A 20,339-nucleotide genomic window follows, 5' to 3' on the forward strand; every position below is an offset into this window, starting at 1 on the left:
CCAATAAAACTGTATTTATAAGAACACATTGTTTGGCCTGTGGGTGGTTCTTTGCCAAGCAGTGGGACATTTATTTAATACAGATAATTTCATATTTAAAGAGCCATCAAACAGATAAAACATAGAGATTTAAAAGATGGCAAAAGAAGAAAATAATTTAATATTTAAGAGAAAAATTGGTATCATAAGGTTTTCTATAAAAGCATCAAAACCCAAAGACCAAGATCTAAAATCTACTTTTGATGAAGTTATTTATCATGAAATTTAAGACACAATTTGGAGATTTTAGGCATTGCAGTCTCTGGAGGGATGTCACCTGATCTTCATGTTTAAAAGAATCAATAGCAAGAAGCCAAGTCTTTCTTGTAAAGGGTTCATTAGCATCTCAGTGAGTATTACCCAGCTAGGTGACCACACTGACTTATTTTATCACTACTCTATTTTCTTACTAGAGGTCAATTTTTAAAATCTTTTCATCTAGCCAAAGATATTTGATTAACAAGAGGGCTAGAAATTACATTCTCGTTTTGTATTTCTTCTTGAGTGTCATAAACCCTTATGATGCACAATCAAGAGGTAATAATTTCAGTCTTTTCCATGTCAACATCACTTACGTCCAACACTTTGTCAAAACAACTTGCCAGCATAACTGTAAAATGAAATATTGTTATAGTACAAAAACGGAAGAAAATTCTGTTGTTTCTCATGGTTTCTCCTATAGTCTATGATTTTTCTAAAATTGGAGAATCGAATTTTATAAATGAAGAAATGTGAGGGAACAGAGACCCACAATCTCTTTATCTGAACCCTGGAGGCCTGGGGCGAAACCTTTAAAAAGGTTCATAATACAGTGGCCGTTCACATCCAGTGAAATCTTGAGCAGCACTGCATAACTTTGAATAGTAATTTTGCTACAGGCAAACTTGTTTGCATCGAAGGGAATTAAGAGCATAAACAACCTGTCAGTTCAGATTTTGCTGCCAAATGACTTTGTTTTAAACTTGTGAGAAAGATTTTTGTTTTCAGAGCTATCTTTTGGATAAGGGACTGAAGGCCTGAGGTATGTAAAAACAAAAATAAAAAACCTATGTCATTCTAAAGACTTTCTCAGTTCAAAGAGACCCAAATGCTAATTATGTGACTGACAGATTGTGGTCACTGAAGAGAGTTTCAAGTATGAGTTCAAGAAGAAGCCATGGGATTCCAAGATGGTGGCTAGAGGGAGGAAGCAGAAAGCGAGCCTCCTATAGTGAAATCTTGGAGAGATGCTGGAGACACACTTTGCAGGCATAATCACTGAGGAGAGGCATAACTTTGACTCCTCCACACCTCCAGCTGGCGCAGAGAATCTCCACGTGGCTAAACGAAGAAACCAGGAGGGCCCCCAGGCTGCCAGTCGCCCACACCCAGATGGCTTGGGAAGACACGGACAAGGCGAGCTTCGTGGTACCGTGGTACTCCCACAGACAAGCCTGGGCCAGAGCAGCATAGCCTCCTGGACAGACTGACCTCCACCCGGGGGAAAAAAGAGAAACTGACTAATAAGCAATAAGAACAATAAAGACACACAGGAAAGAGGGTGGGCGCCCTGAGTGCCATAGATTGGGGAAAGGGAATCCTTCCCAGGACTGTAAATAAACAAGCTGGGTGGGCCGGAGAGGCTCTGACAGGAGTGGGGGCACATGCCCAGCAACCAGGAGCAGGAAAGCTTGTGAGAGTGGTGGAGGGAGGAAAACCCCACAGGAGAGGGGGGAAGACCCACCTCCCACATGAACTGTAAACAAACACGCAGGCCTGAGAATGCAGGTGCAGTGTCACCTTTCCCAGTGTGCTTGGAAAGGGGAAAGCTTGTAGCAGAGGCTCCCACACAGGAGAAATCTGAGCAAACAAAGCCTGCAGGGCCAGGTGAGTGCTAAGCTCACCCCAGAGATCTGCATAAATAATGCCGCAAGCAACAGCAGGCTGACAGCAGCGAGCAGGCAAGCCACAACTGCAGATACCATTCTCAGAACTGTCTCAGACTTTTTTTCTTTTTCTCCTTACCTTTGATGAGAGAACAACCGAATTACACCTGCATGCTGAAAAACTTACTGAAACTGTATTGCATTTCAACTTGGGACACTTGGTGGGGTGTGTGTGTGTGTGTGTGTGCGCGCGTGTGTGTGTAGTTTTGTTCTACTTTATGCGTCCCCTTTGATGAGACAACTACAGAACAACATCTGAGGCACCATCTCCAGGATTGGAGACTGCGATGGACACCCAAATTATTAAGACTGAAACTTCATTGCATTTGAACTTGGAGGTTTTTTGGGTTTTTTTTTTAAATTTTCTATTTTTCATTTTATTTTAATTCATTTTTATAAATAGATATTTCTTTCATTTACTTATTTATTTTTATTCTTATCTTTATTTTTATTTTTGATTTTCAATCCTCTCTGTCTCTCTAATGTCTGTTCAGCATACTGTCGATTAGTACACTAATGCTCCCTGTTCATACCTTTGAAACTTTCTTGTCTGATACCTTGTTTTATTTTCTCCTTTTTGTGTACTTGTTTTTCCCTTTTCTTTAACTTCTTGCATTCCATCTCAGCTCACCCTTCCATTCTAAATATTACCATTGTCATTGTTACAAGCTAGAAAATACTTAATTGCACACAGTACAGGAACAGTAGCAACACCAAAGACAATGACGTGAAGACAGGAAAACAGGGAAAACAGTTTCCCCACAGCAAAAAATTAGTACAAAACTAGAGGTGAATGAAGAAAACAGATACTCAGACCCAGACTCCAAGAAAATGAAGATAAACTATGCCAAGGACCCAATGAAGCCCACAAGGATAATTTAAAAGAAGACATACTACAGGTACTCAATGAGAATTTTATAGAGATGATACTGGATAGGGTCAACCAAAATGTACAGGAGACACTCAAGAAATTCCAAGACAACAAAAATAAGAGAATTTGAAAAAGCAAAAGAAGAAATAAAGGAAACCATAGAAGCACCGTATAAACACCAAAGTGAAACAGAGAACACGATGAATAAACAGATAAATGAACTCAGGACAAAAATAGACAACATTAAAGAGGAAACCACCCAGGATATGCAAAACCTGAGAAAAAAGAATGAAACACAACTGCAAAACAAAACGGAAGGCCAATCCAGCAGAATAGAACAAACAGAAGACAGAATCTCAGAACTTGAAGATGAAATGGTAATAAAAGGAAAAACCGAAGAACTATTAATTAAACAACTCAAGACCTGTGGAAAGAAAATGCAAGAACTCACCGACTCCATCAAAAGACCAAACTTGAGAATCATGGGCATCGAAGAAGGAGAAGAGGTGCAAGCGAAGGGAATGCGTAATATATTCAACAAAATAGTAACGGAAAATTTCCCAAATCTAGAGAAAGATATTCCCATATAGGTGCAAGAGGCCTCCAGGACACCAAATAGACCAGATCAAAATAGAACTACCCCACAACATATCATCATTAAAACAACAAGTTCAGAAACTAGGGAAAGAATATTGAAGGCTGTAAGAGAGAAAAAACAAGTAACATACAAAGGTAAACCCATAAAAATCACAGCAGACTTCTCAACAGAAACATTAAAAGCAAGAAGAGCGTGGGGTGAGATCGTCTGGGCACTGAATGAAAATACCTTCAACCCCAGGATACTCTACCCAGCAAAACTATCATTCAAAATAGATGGAGCAATAAAAGTCTTCCATGATAAGCAGAAACTAAAACAATATGTGACCACAAAGCCACCACTACAAAAGATTCTGCAAGGGATTTTGCACACAGAAAGTGAAACCCAACTTAACCATGAAAAGACAGGCAGCACCAAACCACAGGATAAGAAAAAGCAAGACAGTAGAGAGTAACCTCAACTTAGGTACACACAATCAAACCTTCAAACAACTAAGACAACTAAATGACAGGAATCACCACATACCTATCAATACTAACACTTAATGTTAACGGATTTAATTCACCCATCAAAAGGCACTGCTTGACGAAATGGATTAAAAAGGAAGATCCAACAATTTGTTGCTTACAGGAGACCCATCTCACTGAAAGAAATAAGCATAGGCTTAGGATGAAAGGCTGGAAGAAGATTTACCAAGCCAATGGCCCCCGAAAACAGGCAGGAGTAGCAATACTTATCTCTGACAAAGTAGACTTCAAACCTACATTGATCAAATGAGATAAAGAAGGGCATTCCATACTAATAAAAGGGGAAATAGACCAAAAGGAAATAATAATCGTCAATCTGTATGCACCCAATGTCAACGCACCCAATTTCATCAAACATACCCTGAAAGACCTAAAAGCATATATAAACGCCAACACAGTGGTTGTGGGAGACTTTAACACCCCATTATCATCAATAGGTCATCCTAACAAAAAATCAATAAAGAAATCCAAGATCTAAAATATGCAATAGATCAAATGGACCTAGTTGATGTCTACAGAACATTTCATCCAACTTCTACACAATATACATTCTTCTCAGCAGCCCATGGAACCTTCTCCAAAATAGATCATATCCTAGGGCACAAAGCAAGCCTCAGCAAATATAAGAAAATAGAAATAATACCGTGCATACTATCTGACCACAATGCAGTAAAAGTAGAACTCAACAACAAAAGTAAAGACAAAAAACATGCAAACAGCTGGAAACTAAATAACTCATTACTCAATAAACAATGAATTTTCAATGAAACAAAAAAGGAAATTAAAAAGTTCTTGGAAGTCAATGAAAATGAGAACACAACCTACCGGAACTTATGGGACACAGCAAAGGCAGTCCTGAGAGGAAAGTTTATAGCCATGAGTGCATATATTAAAAAGACTGAAAGATCACAAATCAAAGACATAATGATACATCTCAAACTCCTAGAAAAACAAGAACAAGCAAATCCCAAAACAAACAGGAGAGAAATAATAAAAATAAGAGCTGAAATCAATGAAATAGAAACCAAAAAAACCATACAAAGAATTAATGAAACAAAAAGTTGGTTCTTTGAAAAAATAAACAAGATCAATAGACCCCTGGCAAACGGACTAAAATGAGGAGAGGAAAAACCCAAATTAGTAGAATCAGGAATGCAAAAGGGGAGATAACAACAAACACCATGGAAGTCCAGGAAATCATCAGAGACTACTTTGAGAACCTATACTCAAATAAATTTGAAAATCTTAAAGAAATGGACAGATTTCTAGATACATATGATCATCCAAAACTGAACCAAGAGGAAATTAATCACCTGAATAGATCTATAACACAAAATGAAATTGAAGCAGCAATCAAGAGTCTCCTCAAAAAGAAAAGTCCAGGACCTGATGGATTCTCTGCTGAATTCTATCAGACCTTTAAAGAAGAACTGATACCAACCCTCCTTAAACTGTTCCACAAAATAGAAAGGGAAGGAAAACTGCCAAACACATTTTATAAAGCCAGTATTTCATTTATCCCAAAGCCAGGCAAAGACACCTCCAAAAAGGAGAACTATAGGCCAATCTCCTTAATGAACATTGATGCAAAAATCCTCAACAAAATAATGGCAAACCGAATTCAGCAACACATCAAAAAGATTATTCACCACGACCAAGTAGGCTTCATCCCAGGGATGCAGGGGTGGTTCAACATATGAAAATCAATAAACGTAATAAACCACATTAACAGAAGCAAAGACAAAAACCACTTGATCATCTCAATAGATGCAGAAAAAGCCTTTGATAAGATCCAACACAATTTCATGATAAAAGCTCTAAGAAAACTAGGAATAGAAGGAAAGTACCTCAACATTATAAAAGCTATATATGACAAACCTACAGCCAGCATTATACTTAATGGAGAAATACTGAAACCATTCCCTCTAAAATCAGGAACCAGAAAAGGATGCCCACTATCTCCACTCCTATTCAACACAGTACTGGAATTCCTAGCCAGAGCAATTAGGCAAGAAGAAAGAATAAAAGCAATACAAATAGGTAAAGAAACTGTCAAAATATCCCTATTTGCAGACGACATGATCCTATACCTTAAAGACCCAAAAAAACTCTACTCAGAAGCTTCTAGACATCATCAATAGCTATAGCAAGGGAGCAGGATATAAAATCAACATAGAAAAATCATTAGCATTTCTATACACTAACAATGAGCAAACGGAAAAAGAATGTATGAAAACAATTCCATTTACAATAGCTTCAAAAAAAAATCAAATACCTAGGTGTAAACCTAACAAAAGATGTGAAAGACCTCTATAAGGAAAACTATACACTTCTGAAGAAAGAGATTGAGGAAGACTATAGAATGTGGAGAGATCTCCCATGCTCATGGATTGGTAGAATCAACATAGTAAAAATGTCGATACTCCCAAAAGTAATCTACATGTTTAATGCAATTCCCATCAAAATTCCAATGACATTCATTAAAGAGATAGAAAAATCTACCGTGAAATTTATATGGAAACACAGGAAGCCATGAATAGCCATGGCAATACTCAGTCAAAAGAACAATGCAGGAGGTATCACAATACCTGACTTCAAACTATATTACAAAGCAATAACAATAAAAACAGCATGGTACTGGCACAAAAACAGACATGAAGACCAGTGGAACATAACAGAGGACCCAGATATGAAGCCAAACAACCATAACCAACTTGTCTTTGACAAAGGAGCTAAAAATATATGATGGAGAAATAGCAGCCTCTTCAACAAAAACTGCTGGGAAAACTGGTTAGCAGTCTGCAAAAAACTGAAACTAGATCCATGTATATCACCCTATACCAAGATTAACTCAAAATGGATCAAGGATCTTAATATCAGACCCCAAACTCTAAAGTTGATACAGGAAAGAGTAGGAAATACTCTAGAGTTAGTAAGTATAGGTAAGAACTTTCTCAACGAAACCCCAGCAGGACAGCAACTAAGAGATAGCATAGATAAATGGGACCTCATAAAGCTAAAAAGCTTCTGTTCATCAAAAGAAATGGTCTCTAAACTGAAGAGAACACCCACAGAGTGGGAGAAAATATTTGCCAGCTATACATCAGACAAAGGACTGATAACCAGAATATACAGGGAACTTAAAAAACTAAATTCTCCCAAAACTAATGAACCAATAAAGAAATGGGCAAGTGAACTAAACAGAACTTTCTCGAAAGAAGAAATTCAAATGGCCAAAAAACACATGAAAAAATGCTCACCATCTCTAGCAATAAAGGAAATGCAAATTAAAACCACACTAAGATTCCACCTCACCCCTGTTAGAATAGCCATCATTAGCAACACCACCAACAACAGGTGTTGGTGAGGATGCGGGGAACAAGGAACCCTCTTACACTGTTGGTGGAAATGTAAACTAGTACAACCACTCTGGAAAAAAATTTGGAGGCTACTTAAAGAGCTAGACATTGATCTACCATTTGATCGAGCAATACCACTCTTGGGGATATACCCAAAAGACTGTGACACAGGTTACTCCAGAGGCACCTGCACACCCATGTTTATTGCGGCACTATTCACAATAGCCAAGTTATGGAAACAGCCAAGATACCCCACCACTGACGAATGGATTAAGAAAATATGGTATCTATACACAATGGAATTTTATGTAGCCATGAAGATGAACGAAATGTTATCATTCGCTGGTAAATGGATGGAATTGTAGAACATCATTCTGAGTGAGGTTAGCCTGGCCCAAAAGTCCAAAAATCGTTATGTTCTCCCTCATATGTGGACACTAGATCAAGGGCAAACACAACAAGGGGACTGGACTATGAGCACATGATAAAAGCGAGAGCACACAAAGGAGTGGTGAGGATAGGTAAGACACCTAAAAAATTAGCTAGCATTTGTTGCCCTTAACACAGAGAAACTAAAGCAGATACCTTAAAAGCAACTGAGGCCAACAGGAAAAGGGGACCAGGAACTAGAGAAAAGGTTAGATCAAAAAGAATTAACCTAGAAGGTAACACACACGCACAGGAAATTAATGTGAGTCAACTCCCTGTATAGCTATCCTTATCTCAACCAGCAAAAACCCTTTTTCCTTCCTATTATGGCTTATACTTTCTCTCCAACAAAATTAGAAATAAGGGCAAAATAGTTTCTGCTGGGTATTGAGAGCGTAAGGGGGAAAGGGAGGGGGCATGGTGGGTGGTAAGGGAGGGGGTGGGGGCAGGGGGGAGAAATGACCCAAGCCTTGTATGCACATATGAATAAAAAAAAAAAAAGAAACCATAAGTGTTGCCACTCTTGGTACCAAGCATGGTCACCAAGAGGTTTGCTCCCTCTGCTCCAGCAAGTCTTTCTTTCCAGAGCCCACACATGTGGCACAGAACCCACTTTCACCAGTAGTAATCTTATCCTGGCAGTGACTCTCAACCAAATGGGTTGTCCGTGAAGGACAGATGATTCTGGAATAAGCAACCTCCTATCCTTTAAAAATTTAGTTTTTGCCCCAATGTAAAGACAGTCCTTGTAGTTCAGGCAGTAACTGCAATTCTCTACATTAGCAGGCACAGAATCTGTAGAGTTCTTTGAGAGTCTGATTATATTAAGTCCAGAGCACTAATTTTTAGTCCTGTGTGCCTTAGAAATAGATGTGGAGCTTTTGTTGAAAATACAGATGTCCAAGGGAGCCCCAGATCAATACACTCAGAGCCTCAAAGCACCAGAAAAGATATTACTATTCTCTCTCATACATAATTCAAAATAAAAGCAACACTAAATCTGCCCTAGACTGGCTTTTTCTTATAAAGCTGGAGAGTGCTCTTTTTCTAATTTTTTTTGTTCTCTTTTGATTTTGATGCTCCTGCTTTGCTGCAGTCCCAGTGTGGCCTCTTCTTCCTACTAAATAATCCAGTAGTGGGGTGACGCTCCAGACTTGTACTCTGAGCCCCTAGTGGAAGAGACACAAGGGAGAGAGACAAAGAGGGGAGAGGAGAGGAGAGGGTAGCGGGAGAAACGAAAGGAGAGGAGAAGGGAGGAAGAGAGAGGGTGGAGAAAATGAGAGAAGGGGAGAGAGGGTAGAGAAAGGGACTAAGGGAAGGAAGAGTAGGCAACTGGGTAGGAACATACTGGACTACCATGCAGTTAAGAAAGGTTCTGCAAGGTCACTGAAAAGTCCTCATGCCGAAGTTGGCTGCCAGACTTCTATGTCTCCCTGGAAGGACTTGTCTTAGTCCTTGACATACTCCCTAGGAGTCTGAGAGAAGCCCTGGAAGGCATGGTCTCAATGCAGATGCAGCTGTGGATTTCGAGGTGCAGGGCTGGGCCTGCCACAGATTGCCCGTGTGGTAAAGGGGCCAAGCAGACCCAGGGAAAAGCTTTCCCTGACTAGCACCATAATAATCGAACTTCACATTGTTATGAAATTGGAAAACGAGAAAGGAAAGACAAAAGGTAAAAGCAAATGTTACTTGAACATTTAACACAGAGTTTTCACACATATAAATAATATACCAAGTGTTTTATTTCTCCCAGTAGTTCATTGCAAGTAACCCACTCCAAAAGCAGTTTAAAAACACAACAAACTTTATCACACTTTACCAATGGATCATTTTCTGTCCCAGGAGATTACATCATAAAAATGTTACAGATAGTTGAAAGTTTACTTTTAAGCCAACTGAGATAGTTTATAGATTTCTGCTATTTTTCTTGGTTCAGTTTTCTTTATATTTATTTTTAAAATAAGCCATCAGCACAATACAATTCTTTAAATATTTAGGAAACTGTCAATAGCTGTGATTCATACATAAAATATAATCAGATATCCTATATTCCTGATTAACTCACTTTAAAGACACAAAATACTAGTACCCTTGCTATAAACTTGTTTATGATGTTCCCTTTCTAATAAACTATAATTAATCAGAAATACAGAAGTTAGGTTTAAAACTTGAAGTTTTATTTGTGATGCTTTTCTTTACAGGAAAAAAGAAGGAAAGAAAGAAGGGAAGAAATGGAGGGAGGGAGAGAGAAAGAACTGCTAGAATTCAAACATTTAGAGCACTGGTTATTGCATCCTTTTCTTAGGCTAAACATTAGACAGCAGTAGGAAAATTTAGTAAGTTTTATGGTGAGGCTTAAAAAACATGAATAACGATTACATAACCATTATCACACATCAACAAAACCAGAGCAAACCATGTGTGTCCACATCTTCCTCTCATCATTGACTCAGTGATTTGAAATAAATGCCATGTTCAAGACCATGAGTAAATCTAGAGATTCATCCAGAAAACGAAATCCTTTTGAGTAGTTTTTTAAAAAGTGTTAATCGGCAATATGTCTCTGATCAGCATATGAGAGGTGCAGGAAGGACAAAAATATATTGTACTGAATTGATTCTCGCAGGCCTGCTCCTCAAAGAACACATGTAACATCTATTGTCCAGTGTGTTATATATACCATATTTTACTTGTATACAAAGCAACTAGAGATTTTTCATTCTGCCTAATAAGTACTTAAAATACATTTATGGATATGCACTAGGATTAATTTATGACATCCTTAAAAGTCCTTTTACTTCTAAAACACAACTTCTAGAACTATATAAAAATATTGGATTTTACTTATTTTCCAAGTCCTGAGAAATCTAAAGTGGAATATTTTCATTTATCAGCAAATTATAGTCCTGCCATATAAACTCATCTTAAAAGAGCATGTAAACAACTTCCAAAATTTTGTGAATGTGTTACATTACAGACAACTATTTTCAAGATTTGATTGTTTATATTTCTTTTATTATAGTGCAAGGAGGAAAAATGAGCACCAATGTGAAAAACTTTTTCTATTAGGACAAAAACAATGTTTTCATGAAAAGAAAGTAGAAAACATGCATTTCTCCAGTTAGTGGCCTTTCTTCAATTACTTGGTTTACCAAAAATGTTCTCTAGGTTCAATTATTGAACAACTTACCTTTAAACTAAATATCAAAGTGTTCAGCATTTGACTGGCTAACCTTTCAAAGGACACTAGTCATATTAAACTCTATACTCTTCAGCAAAAATTTCTAATTAAAAATAAGCCTACTGCCCTTTTTTTCACAATTTTAATATTAATGAAAACTTTGCTGAGTTTGAAGTGATGTTTCTGTGGAAGTCTGACCCCTGCAGGTAGCAGTGTAGAAGTGAACTGCTGACATATGCAGGGTTACAAAATTAAAAGTCAAAACTAAAGGGGTAAAGGAAAATCCAATATAAGGTATTCTAGAAAAATAATACTACAGAATTACTTGAAAAACTCTCTTTAGCACAATAAAACAGTGGTTTGCTTTGCCCCCCAGTAGCAGCCCTCCAAGGTCTGTGATTAAGACTGGACTTGAGGCCTGACAAGTCTCAGTGATGACTGCTTCATCAGTTTCTGCTGGTGTCTCGCTGACTGCGCATCCTCAATGGCATTAAACACTCTCTGTAAGGCAAAATGCATATTATGAATTGGAAAGAAGCTCAGGCTCATATGGTGGAAGAGAAAAATATGGGTCAGAATTGGTGGTTTCCACAGAGTTACAGTAACTAAGGGTGAGGCTATCATCTCCACATGCAATGCGAAATACAACCCTTTCATTCCAGCAAGTCTATAGTACATTATTTACATGTAAATAAAAATGTAAAGTTATAACTGGAACAGCTTTTGGGAGAATAACGGGTATTAGTTGTAACAGGCTTAAAAACAAATTAAGGGGACATTCTTTAAAATGAATAGTTTACCTCTGCTGTGGTGTGATCTTTCAGGTAAATCTTCCGAAGACAGCCTGGATTGGCGCTGTCTTTTTTATAGAATAGACCCTGCTCCTGTTTCAAAAGAAATAATGGCAGAAAAGAAATTATTCTTGAAAAGAAAAAACTATACATCCTTTAACTGGATGCTTAAATGTCAATTTTATAACCAGTAGGCTAGCAGAATATACATTTTCAAGTATGATATGAAATAAATCATCTTAGCACAAGGTAATTCTATATGTGAGCTGTTAGAATTTATGAAATTGGATGAGTATACATCTATCTGTATAAAATAATAACTTTCTGCAGGCAATGATAAATAGCCTATAAAAACATCACTTGATAACTCATCACTTCTGGCAAATCAAAAAATCCTTACTTTATTTCCTTGGGTGATAGATAAAATTCTTATATAATGGAAAATACATTGAGTCAATTCTCACCAGTGATGTAAAAGAAAAATGGTAACTGAGGAAACTGTAAAATATGCACAGTGACATAGTCTGTCCTAGCTTAAAAACTGTTTCATACCAAGGTATTCCAAATTGCGATGTTCTACTTGAGGGTATGATGAAATACAACGGGGATGGTGATGTGTTAGTTCTTTTTATTTGTAAATTTCCATGAAGAGAAAAGTAAATACAAACTAAAAGATAACAGTGCTCTCATCTCCACTAACTTTTGTAGTAAATACTTTTTCAGAGAGTTTCAGTAATAGGGATAATATCATTATTATTTAGAAAAAACAACGAACAGCATAGAAATTACCATACTTAGGACAAGTTGTAGGTTTTCTGAAGGGATGAAAATATATTTATGATACACTATATATAATAGATTTATACTTCAAAATTGAGTGAGTCTGAGAACTAAAGAACAAGTATCGCTTTTGCTAATTACTATGTAATTAAAACAAAAGTTCCTCCTCAGAAAATGATGGGAAGGAAAGACACAGAAGTATTGTTGCATACTTATGCCAAATATTACAAAACATAGGTGTTTTAGACCTAGTATTTATTTTTACCAATGCACTTAATCTCTTAAAAGCCTAAAAAAAGGAAAATTTTCCAGTAATGCTTAAGATTACAGTAAAATGGGTAAAAACAAACAGAACAAAAAAATCCCTCCTCCTATTTAGTAATGCTTACTTTTACCAGATAGTAGCATCTTAATTTATTTTGGCAGATAAACTGGTATTTCACTCTGCAATCAAGGACTGTCAAAAAATACAGTTATAGATATAAATTGATTATCTTTTTTTTTTTTTACATCTCAGTAAGAGATCAACAACAGTAATAACAATGCTGAATGCCTTCAAACATTGTGTGTATTTAATCTGTAAGAGTTGGGAAGCATTGACCTCTACTCATTTAATGAATTCTTGGTTCTAAAGGTGTGATTCATGTTTTCTTACCTTAACTGAAATTTTTAGCAGATTTTCATCAACAATAGGAGGAAACAGAAAATCTTCAAATGGACACTGCCAGTCCATAGACATATGGCCTAGAATTTCAACTTCCTTTATACATAGCACTCGCCTATTTTGCAAATGAGAACAAAAAACATACAGTGCATTTCATTCTGCTGAACAGCACAGGTAGCACATGTTAGTGAACAATAAAAACTGGCACTAGTAAGAAAGTATGCTTCCCATTAAAAAAAAAGTCTACATAACTGTCAAATGAACGGCAAACATGACACCTGGTATCAAACCAAAAAGACTTTCAAAATTTTCCTTTCTGCCAATTTTGGAGAATTCAAGAATGTGTATCTTAAAAAAAAAAAAAAAAGAACTGGCCAAAAGAGAGGGAAATCACCTTTGAAACATGCAATGAACAGACTGCACTGTCATCTAAGAAGAAGTAAAGACAGAAGCCCCTGAAAATGGTTTACTTGGAAAACTATTAATTGTTCTTTACTGTCAGTCATTTATGCCTTCCAGTCAAAAAAAGAATGTGCTGGAAATGTCACAAACCTCAAATGTCAGCAAGGATTCACTTTTTGCTACTAAGGAATATCAGATTTGAACACTTTAATGCTAATGTAGTGAATCACAGACAAAGTATCTCATTTTCCTCAACGGCAATAAAAATAAGATAGCCCTTCAAGTGTACCTGCACTGATTTCCTACTCTGTGAATCAGATTAATTACTGATGTAACTATACTTGAGTTTACGCTTCCACTGGAGAAGCAAAACTAGAAAAGTGGAAGAATTGTTAATTCAACAAATACCTGGGATATCAGAGAAAGAAGGTATAGTTTCTGGGATTTTTATTTTACAATGCTAGGGATTGAACCCAAGGCTTCACATATTAGGGAAGTCTCTACCACTTGAGCCCCCAGTCCTTTTGACTTGGTATTTTTTGGTTTTGAGATTGGGAGGGGGGGGTCTCCCTAATTTTTCCCAGGTGGCCTTGAACTCAAGATCCTCTGGCCTCCACCTCCCAAGTAGGTGGGATTACAGTTTATACCACCACTGGCTAAGGTCTCTGCTTGAGAAGTACTCAGGGACTAGAAGGGGACTTGAACTTGTAAACAAATGCGATAGCAAATTCAGAGCATAGGAGAGAGCAGCAAACTGCACTGGTGAAGTGGGTGAGTGAGAGGTAATTGTTGAAAGGAAGGAGTTCTTTAAGAAAGGGCAGTGAGATGAATGGATTAAGAAAATGTGGTATCTATACACAATGGAATTTTATGCAGCCATGAAGAAGAACGAAATGTTATCATTCGCTGGTAAATGGATGGAATTGGAGAACATCATTCTGAGTGAGGTTAGCCTGGCCCAAAAGACCAAAAATCATATGTTCTCCCTCATATGTGGACATTAGATCAAGGGCAAACACAACAAGGGGATTGGACTATGAGCACATGATAAAAGCGAGAGCACACAAGGAAGGGGTGAGGATAGGTAAGACACCTAAAAAACTAGCTAGCATTTGTTGCCCTTAACACAGAGAAACTAAAGCAGATACCTTAAAAGCAACTGGGAACAGGTACTAGAGAAAAGGTTAGATCAAAAAGAATTAACCTAGAAGGTAACACCCACGCACAGGAAATCAATGTGAGTCAATGCCCTGTACAGCTATCCTTATCTCAACCAGCAAAAACCCTTGTTCCTTCCTATTATTGCTTATACTCTCTCTACAACAAAATTAGAAATAAGGGCAAAATAGTTTCTGCTGGGTTTTGGGGTGGGGAGAGGGAGGGGGGCGGAGTGGGTGGTAAGGGAGGGGGTGGGGGCAGGGGGAAGAAATGAACCAAGCCTTGTATGCACATATGAATAATAAAAAAAAAAAAAAGAAAGGGCAGTGATAGTCCAGACAAGGAGAAGGCCACACTCAGGAAAAACTGAAACACACAGAAATAACACTAGCCTTTAAAGGAATCTTCCAATAACCCCAATAAGGAAAAGTGGTTCCTGACCCTCTACAACTGCGATTTATAACTCACAGTGGAGTCAGTCCTGCAGGAAGCCTATCTTAGACTCTCGGGAGTTGGCTTGTCTGGACAATTCCTGACACCCTCTGGAGTCTCAGTTTCAGGATCTCTAGCATGAGTGGGCTGGAAGAGATGACCTCAAAGGACCTATCCAGATCATTTTGGCCTTCAAAATTCCCATTATATACACAACTAAAGTGTATTTGAAAAAACATTGCTTGTCACTAATACCTATTTGTAACCATAAGTACCGCCTTCTTGCTTCCAGGAACAGCACAGTGGTACCGGTAAGTCTCGCCTTCCAACTTTTTGACATGATTCTGAAAAAGCAGCAAGACTGTATATGTATATACACACACATATATTCAAGTAGTACTTATATAATAGCTAATTATAACCATAGTGCTATGGAAAATTTATTAGAACAAAAGTGCAATTCTACATATTGGCATATGAAACTAGAAAAATACTCATAATATGCTTATAACTTCCATTACTGCCTTAAGAAAAATGCTTACCAAGTGATCTGATAAATTTTATTGTGTAGTAACTTAGAAATTTACAACTGTCCACCAGAAATCATCACATATTTTGAGGCATGAACAAACATACTAATGTAAAAATACAATACTGGCATTTCTTAATACTCTCTTACATAGAGATCTATGGTCAGCACTTTGGAACGGATCTATAATTGACTATTATGGAATATAAAAATTTGAAATAGTAGTTCTAAAACTTTTTTCAGAGTATGGTCCATATTTTTCATCAGATTTTTTGAAGAGATCTTGTGATTCCTCACAAGGAAAGACTCAATCACTGACTTATATAGAGGTAGATACTATATGCAGGACCAAATTCCAAGATAAGTGATGTTTACTGCTTTGGGGTATTCAGTTGTATAGTTGTACAGATTAAAATACACATGGGAAAATATATTTATATATAAAATATTTCTGATAAAAAAGAAAATGTAATGACAACGTGAAGAATTTCTAAGATTTCAAAATAGTTGGTAGTTTATTTCTAAAGAAAAATACAAGCATAAAATAATTCAAGTATAAAGCATAGCACATTAAAATATTTATTTTCCTTTTCAACTATCTTAAAACTATTGACTTGAATTAGCCAACACACACTGAAAACAGCAAAATATTTTTTATGATGAATGCTAATGCATACCATTGAAAGTATCTATAATGCATAAAGATCAAGTGATTATATGAAAATATAGAATATAAACATACTGACTGAATAAAACCAAAACATTTTATAACCAAGAATACAACCCCAATATTACTACTATTATTACTATTATTATTATTATTTTTTTTTTTTTTGCAGTACTGGGGTTTGAACTCAGGGCCTACACTTTGAGCCACTCCACCAGCCCTTTCTTTGTGGTGGGATTTTTGAGATAGGATCTCATGAACTATTTGCCTGGGCTGGCTTTGAACAGTGATTCTAATGATCTCTGCTTCCTGAGCAGCCAGGATTACAGGAGTGAGCCACCAGCGCCCAGCCAACACTATTATTATTAAAGAATAACATAATAATATAATCACCAGCAGAGAAAGCATACTTGATATCATTATTTCAATGTGTAAATGCACATTCTTAAGAGATGTTAGTCTCTCTTCATTCTTGACAATTACAAAAAGCCATGAACAAGGAAAGGAACCCCACAGAACTGAGGTCTCATCTTCAGAATGAATCTCAGAGGAGTGTAGTTTTCAAAGCAATGGTCACTTGTTTCACAGCTCACCTGTGTGAATTACTTAAAACCTTTTGCTATTGATGCCTCAATTTCTTCAGAGAAAATGAGGAAAGAATGTAATAGTGCACTATAAGAATTTAGTGCATCTATCTTCAGCTTGAAATTTAAATATTAAAATATTTAAATCAGACATGCAAGTCCAAGAAATACTACCTATTTTTTTTATCCTGTATGAATTTTCATTAGTTATCAGGCTGTTGTGCTTCAACCATTGAGAGCTCTTTATGTATAATTTATCATCACAATACATTTAGAAAACCTTCTTTTCAGTACTACTAAAACTCCACTACACTCTGAGACTCAGGGAAAGATATTCAGCCACTGACAGCAGCAGATCAAACTAGTTGATAAAATATTTACTACCCCTTCCCAAAACACTGCTTGAGGAATTTAACAATACTTTGCAAAAGCCATTAATTTTTTTTTTACAAACTAATTCTAAGGAAATAACACAAGGTATGAAAAAGCAAAACATGTAATAATAATGTGTATTACAGCATTACTACTGCTAGCAAAATAACAGAAACAACTTTAATGGCAGGCATTGAAAATGGTCAAAGACACAATGTAAAGTTACTTCAATAGATGGTAATGCAGCAATTTAAAAATGTTAATGAAGCATTTCCATACACAGAAAAAAGAAAAAGCAAGTACCACCATTCAATATCATAAAAATGGTAAACCAAAACTGAATAATAAATTAGAAACTGGCTATATACACATACATAAATACATACATATACCTACACATGTGGGTATAGTGTGAATAGAGATTATGTCAGGATAATAGACAACAAGCAGAATGTAGTCTATGAAAACATGCTGTATTTTTGAGTAATTCTCAGAGGTGAGTATTAAAGAATACAGAGGACTATTTGGGAGAAAAACAATGAGAATCAAAAGATCCCCAAATAGATTAGAATATACACATATTACTACAATTAGAGCCAGAATGGCAAATTTAATACTCTAGAACTTTTTAATACTTGGTCTCTTAAGGACAGAAGTATTTTCTTTTGTATATTTGGCAGAATCTAAATAATAAATAGTTCTTTCTCAACTAACTGATCACAGACGAATGGGCAAGGGGTAAAATAGCCAAAATTTCTTATTTATCAATGCCTGCTACCCCTGTTGTTCATAAAAAAGAACTTTCTAGTTCTCTTAGTAGTACACATTCTGTTTCTCCCAGTAATTAAAAGTTAAAGTTTAAAGTGTTGTTTTATATTTTAACAAAAACTAATAACTAAGACAAGATGACTACATGTTTAAGATAATAAAAAGTTTCTTGAAGTTTTGTGCTTATTGATATAAAGTTGTAAAAAAAAAACCACAAGGAAAAGGCTAGTAATGTAAGAAGCTACATAAACAAAAGATAAATAAGAAAAAAAATCTTAAGTTACAGAAGTTCCCAAAAGTTAAGTTTCATTAAAATCACCATGTATTAAGGAAAATTAAAAACCACTACTTTTACCCAAGAATTTTAGGAAGGGTAATAATTAATGATGATTTAAGACAGCATTCGGAATTAGTTGTGTGCTTGATTCTCATAGAAAATTGTACATGTACTGACATCTTTGCCTACCCTCTAGGTACAACAAAAGCTTGTCACATACTTTTAATGTTTACATGTTTTATTATACTTGATCCTTTAAACAAAGGAATCTTTCTTTTTTGTCTATTTTTTTGGGGGGGTGCAGGGGATGTGGTTTGTTTGTTTTGTGTGTGAGGTGCTAGGATAGAGTAAAGGGCTTTGCATATACCAGGCAAGTGTTCTACCACTGAACACTGAACTACATCCTCAGCCCTAATGACAGAAGTCTTTTTTTTTTGTATATTCAGCACTAGCCAATCTTTGTAGCTGGTCTTTGATGCCATTCTTTTATCTTTAAAGAGATCATTTTAAATGTGAAGCATTCAATTAACTATTTTGATAACTTTAGTTTTAAAAATATATAATCCACTGAACACTTGCATGTTAACAGTTTCATTATTTTCAAGTATACAACATTAAAATCAAAGTTATACTTTGGTCTCAATTTTAGGGAAAGCATAAAAATTGTCAGGTAAAACATTGTTAGATCAAATAAAATATTTCCATGATTTATAAAAAAAAGGAAATTAATATATAACTTATTTTGAAAATTAATTATGGGAACACTAATTTCAAGTAATTTATAATTATTATAAATATTATAAATTATTATTATAATTATTTTTGTTCTCGTTAAGATGAATCTTCTCTAAGGATTTAAAAGCAAAGTACTGGTTTTTAAGACAATAATGTATTCAACTGCCACATAAGTAACTTGCCTAATTATATGTTTCACTTCTGTTTATACTAATTAAAATAATTATGAAATAAGTATACCCAATAAGGAGACTAAATTTTTTGAAAGCATACATGCTAAAGGCTGAGAATGTATGTAAGATCATTATAAAATTATTGCTATTTAATTAGCAATAGTACTAAGGAGTTAAAAAAGAGAAAAAAAGATTGAAGGAGCATATTGTCAAAATTCATGTGTCAATTATCATCTGATGTCTAAGGAGACACAGAGCCACTGACGTGTCAGTTATTAAAACATATCCTAGCTAATGGTCCCACACCTTAGTAAATTTAAGAGTGATGTATCAATCATTAGGACTCACAAAAATAGAGAAATCATTCACTAGATTGAACATAACTAACCTATTCAACTTTATCTGACATGCACATGAACACCAAAAACAAGACAAAATTTTCAAAATGATAGTAGAAGCATCTGCTTGTGGACTCAACAGTCTTTCACCCTCTAAATGGAGGAGTTGATTTCCTGCATACTTGAGTTTTTTATACTGATCTCATAGTCCTGTACAGTACCATTTTCACTGCAGCCAAGTCACTACTATAAAAAGTTTAGATGGCGGTGAGAGTTACAAAGAAAATTTCATTAAAACTGACTCCCAATCTAATTCACAGACAATCACTTAATACCACAGTTTGTTATGATTTTTAAGGATGAAATCAAGTAGTAGTATAGGAAACATTTACTCCTGTGTTTCCAGTTCTTGCTGTGTAGGCAGAAAAAGAAAGAAAATAAAGTTAGAAGCATACAAAAAGATAAACAGTAATCATGTACAATAAAAACCAAAGCTAAGAACAATTAAGAGTCATTTTTATTTTAAAGTCTAGGTAGGAAAGTAATAAATTTTCCATGGGAAAAAGCCAGTCATGGGGGAACATCAATTTAAATGTATTTATCATTTAAATATAATAAAGTTAAAACTAAAATAAAAGACCAAAAATCCTTTACCCTTTAAGATTTAACAAGATTATAATAGTATATAATCTTTTTTTCTCTCCTCCAGTTCAATATATCTGAATAAATCTAGACTTACA

At 35.7% G+C, this 20,339-nt stretch overlaps 1 protein-coding gene across 5 annotated transcripts in view; it reads right to left on the minus strand.

The window, feature by feature from the left end:
• Nucleotides 1-9,472: 9,472 nt before the first annotated feature.
• Vps13c (vacuolar protein sorting 13 homolog C) overlaps nucleotides 9,473-20,339 on the minus strand; it is a 188,869-nt gene continuing 178,002 nt past the window's right edge. For 4 of the 5 annotated variants that reach the window (XM_074066103.1, XM_074066102.1, XM_074066101.1 and 1 more), the window contains 4 exons: nucleotides 15,412-15,500; nucleotides 13,156-13,279; nucleotides 11,730-11,813; nucleotides 9,473-11,430 (listed from right to left, as the gene is read on the minus strand). In XM_074066103.1, coding sequence (XP_073922204.1) covers nucleotides 11,329-11,430; nucleotides 11,730-11,813; nucleotides 13,156-13,279; nucleotides 15,412-15,500 — 399 coding nt within the window. In that variant the 3' untranslated portion in view covers nucleotides 9,473-11,328. Of the gene's footprint in view, nucleotides 11,431-11,729; nucleotides 11,814-13,155; nucleotides 13,280-15,411; nucleotides 15,501-16,435; nucleotides 20,012-20,339 lie in introns of those variants that run through there. The other variant, XM_074066104.1, reaches the window with a different exon arrangement.

This window comes from Castor canadensis, chromosome 2 (assembly GCF_047511655.1).
Source record: "Castor canadensis chromosome 2, mCasCan1.hap1v2, whole genome shotgun sequence".
NCBI lineage: Eukaryota > Metazoa > Chordata > Mammalia > Rodentia > Castoridae > Castor > Castor canadensis.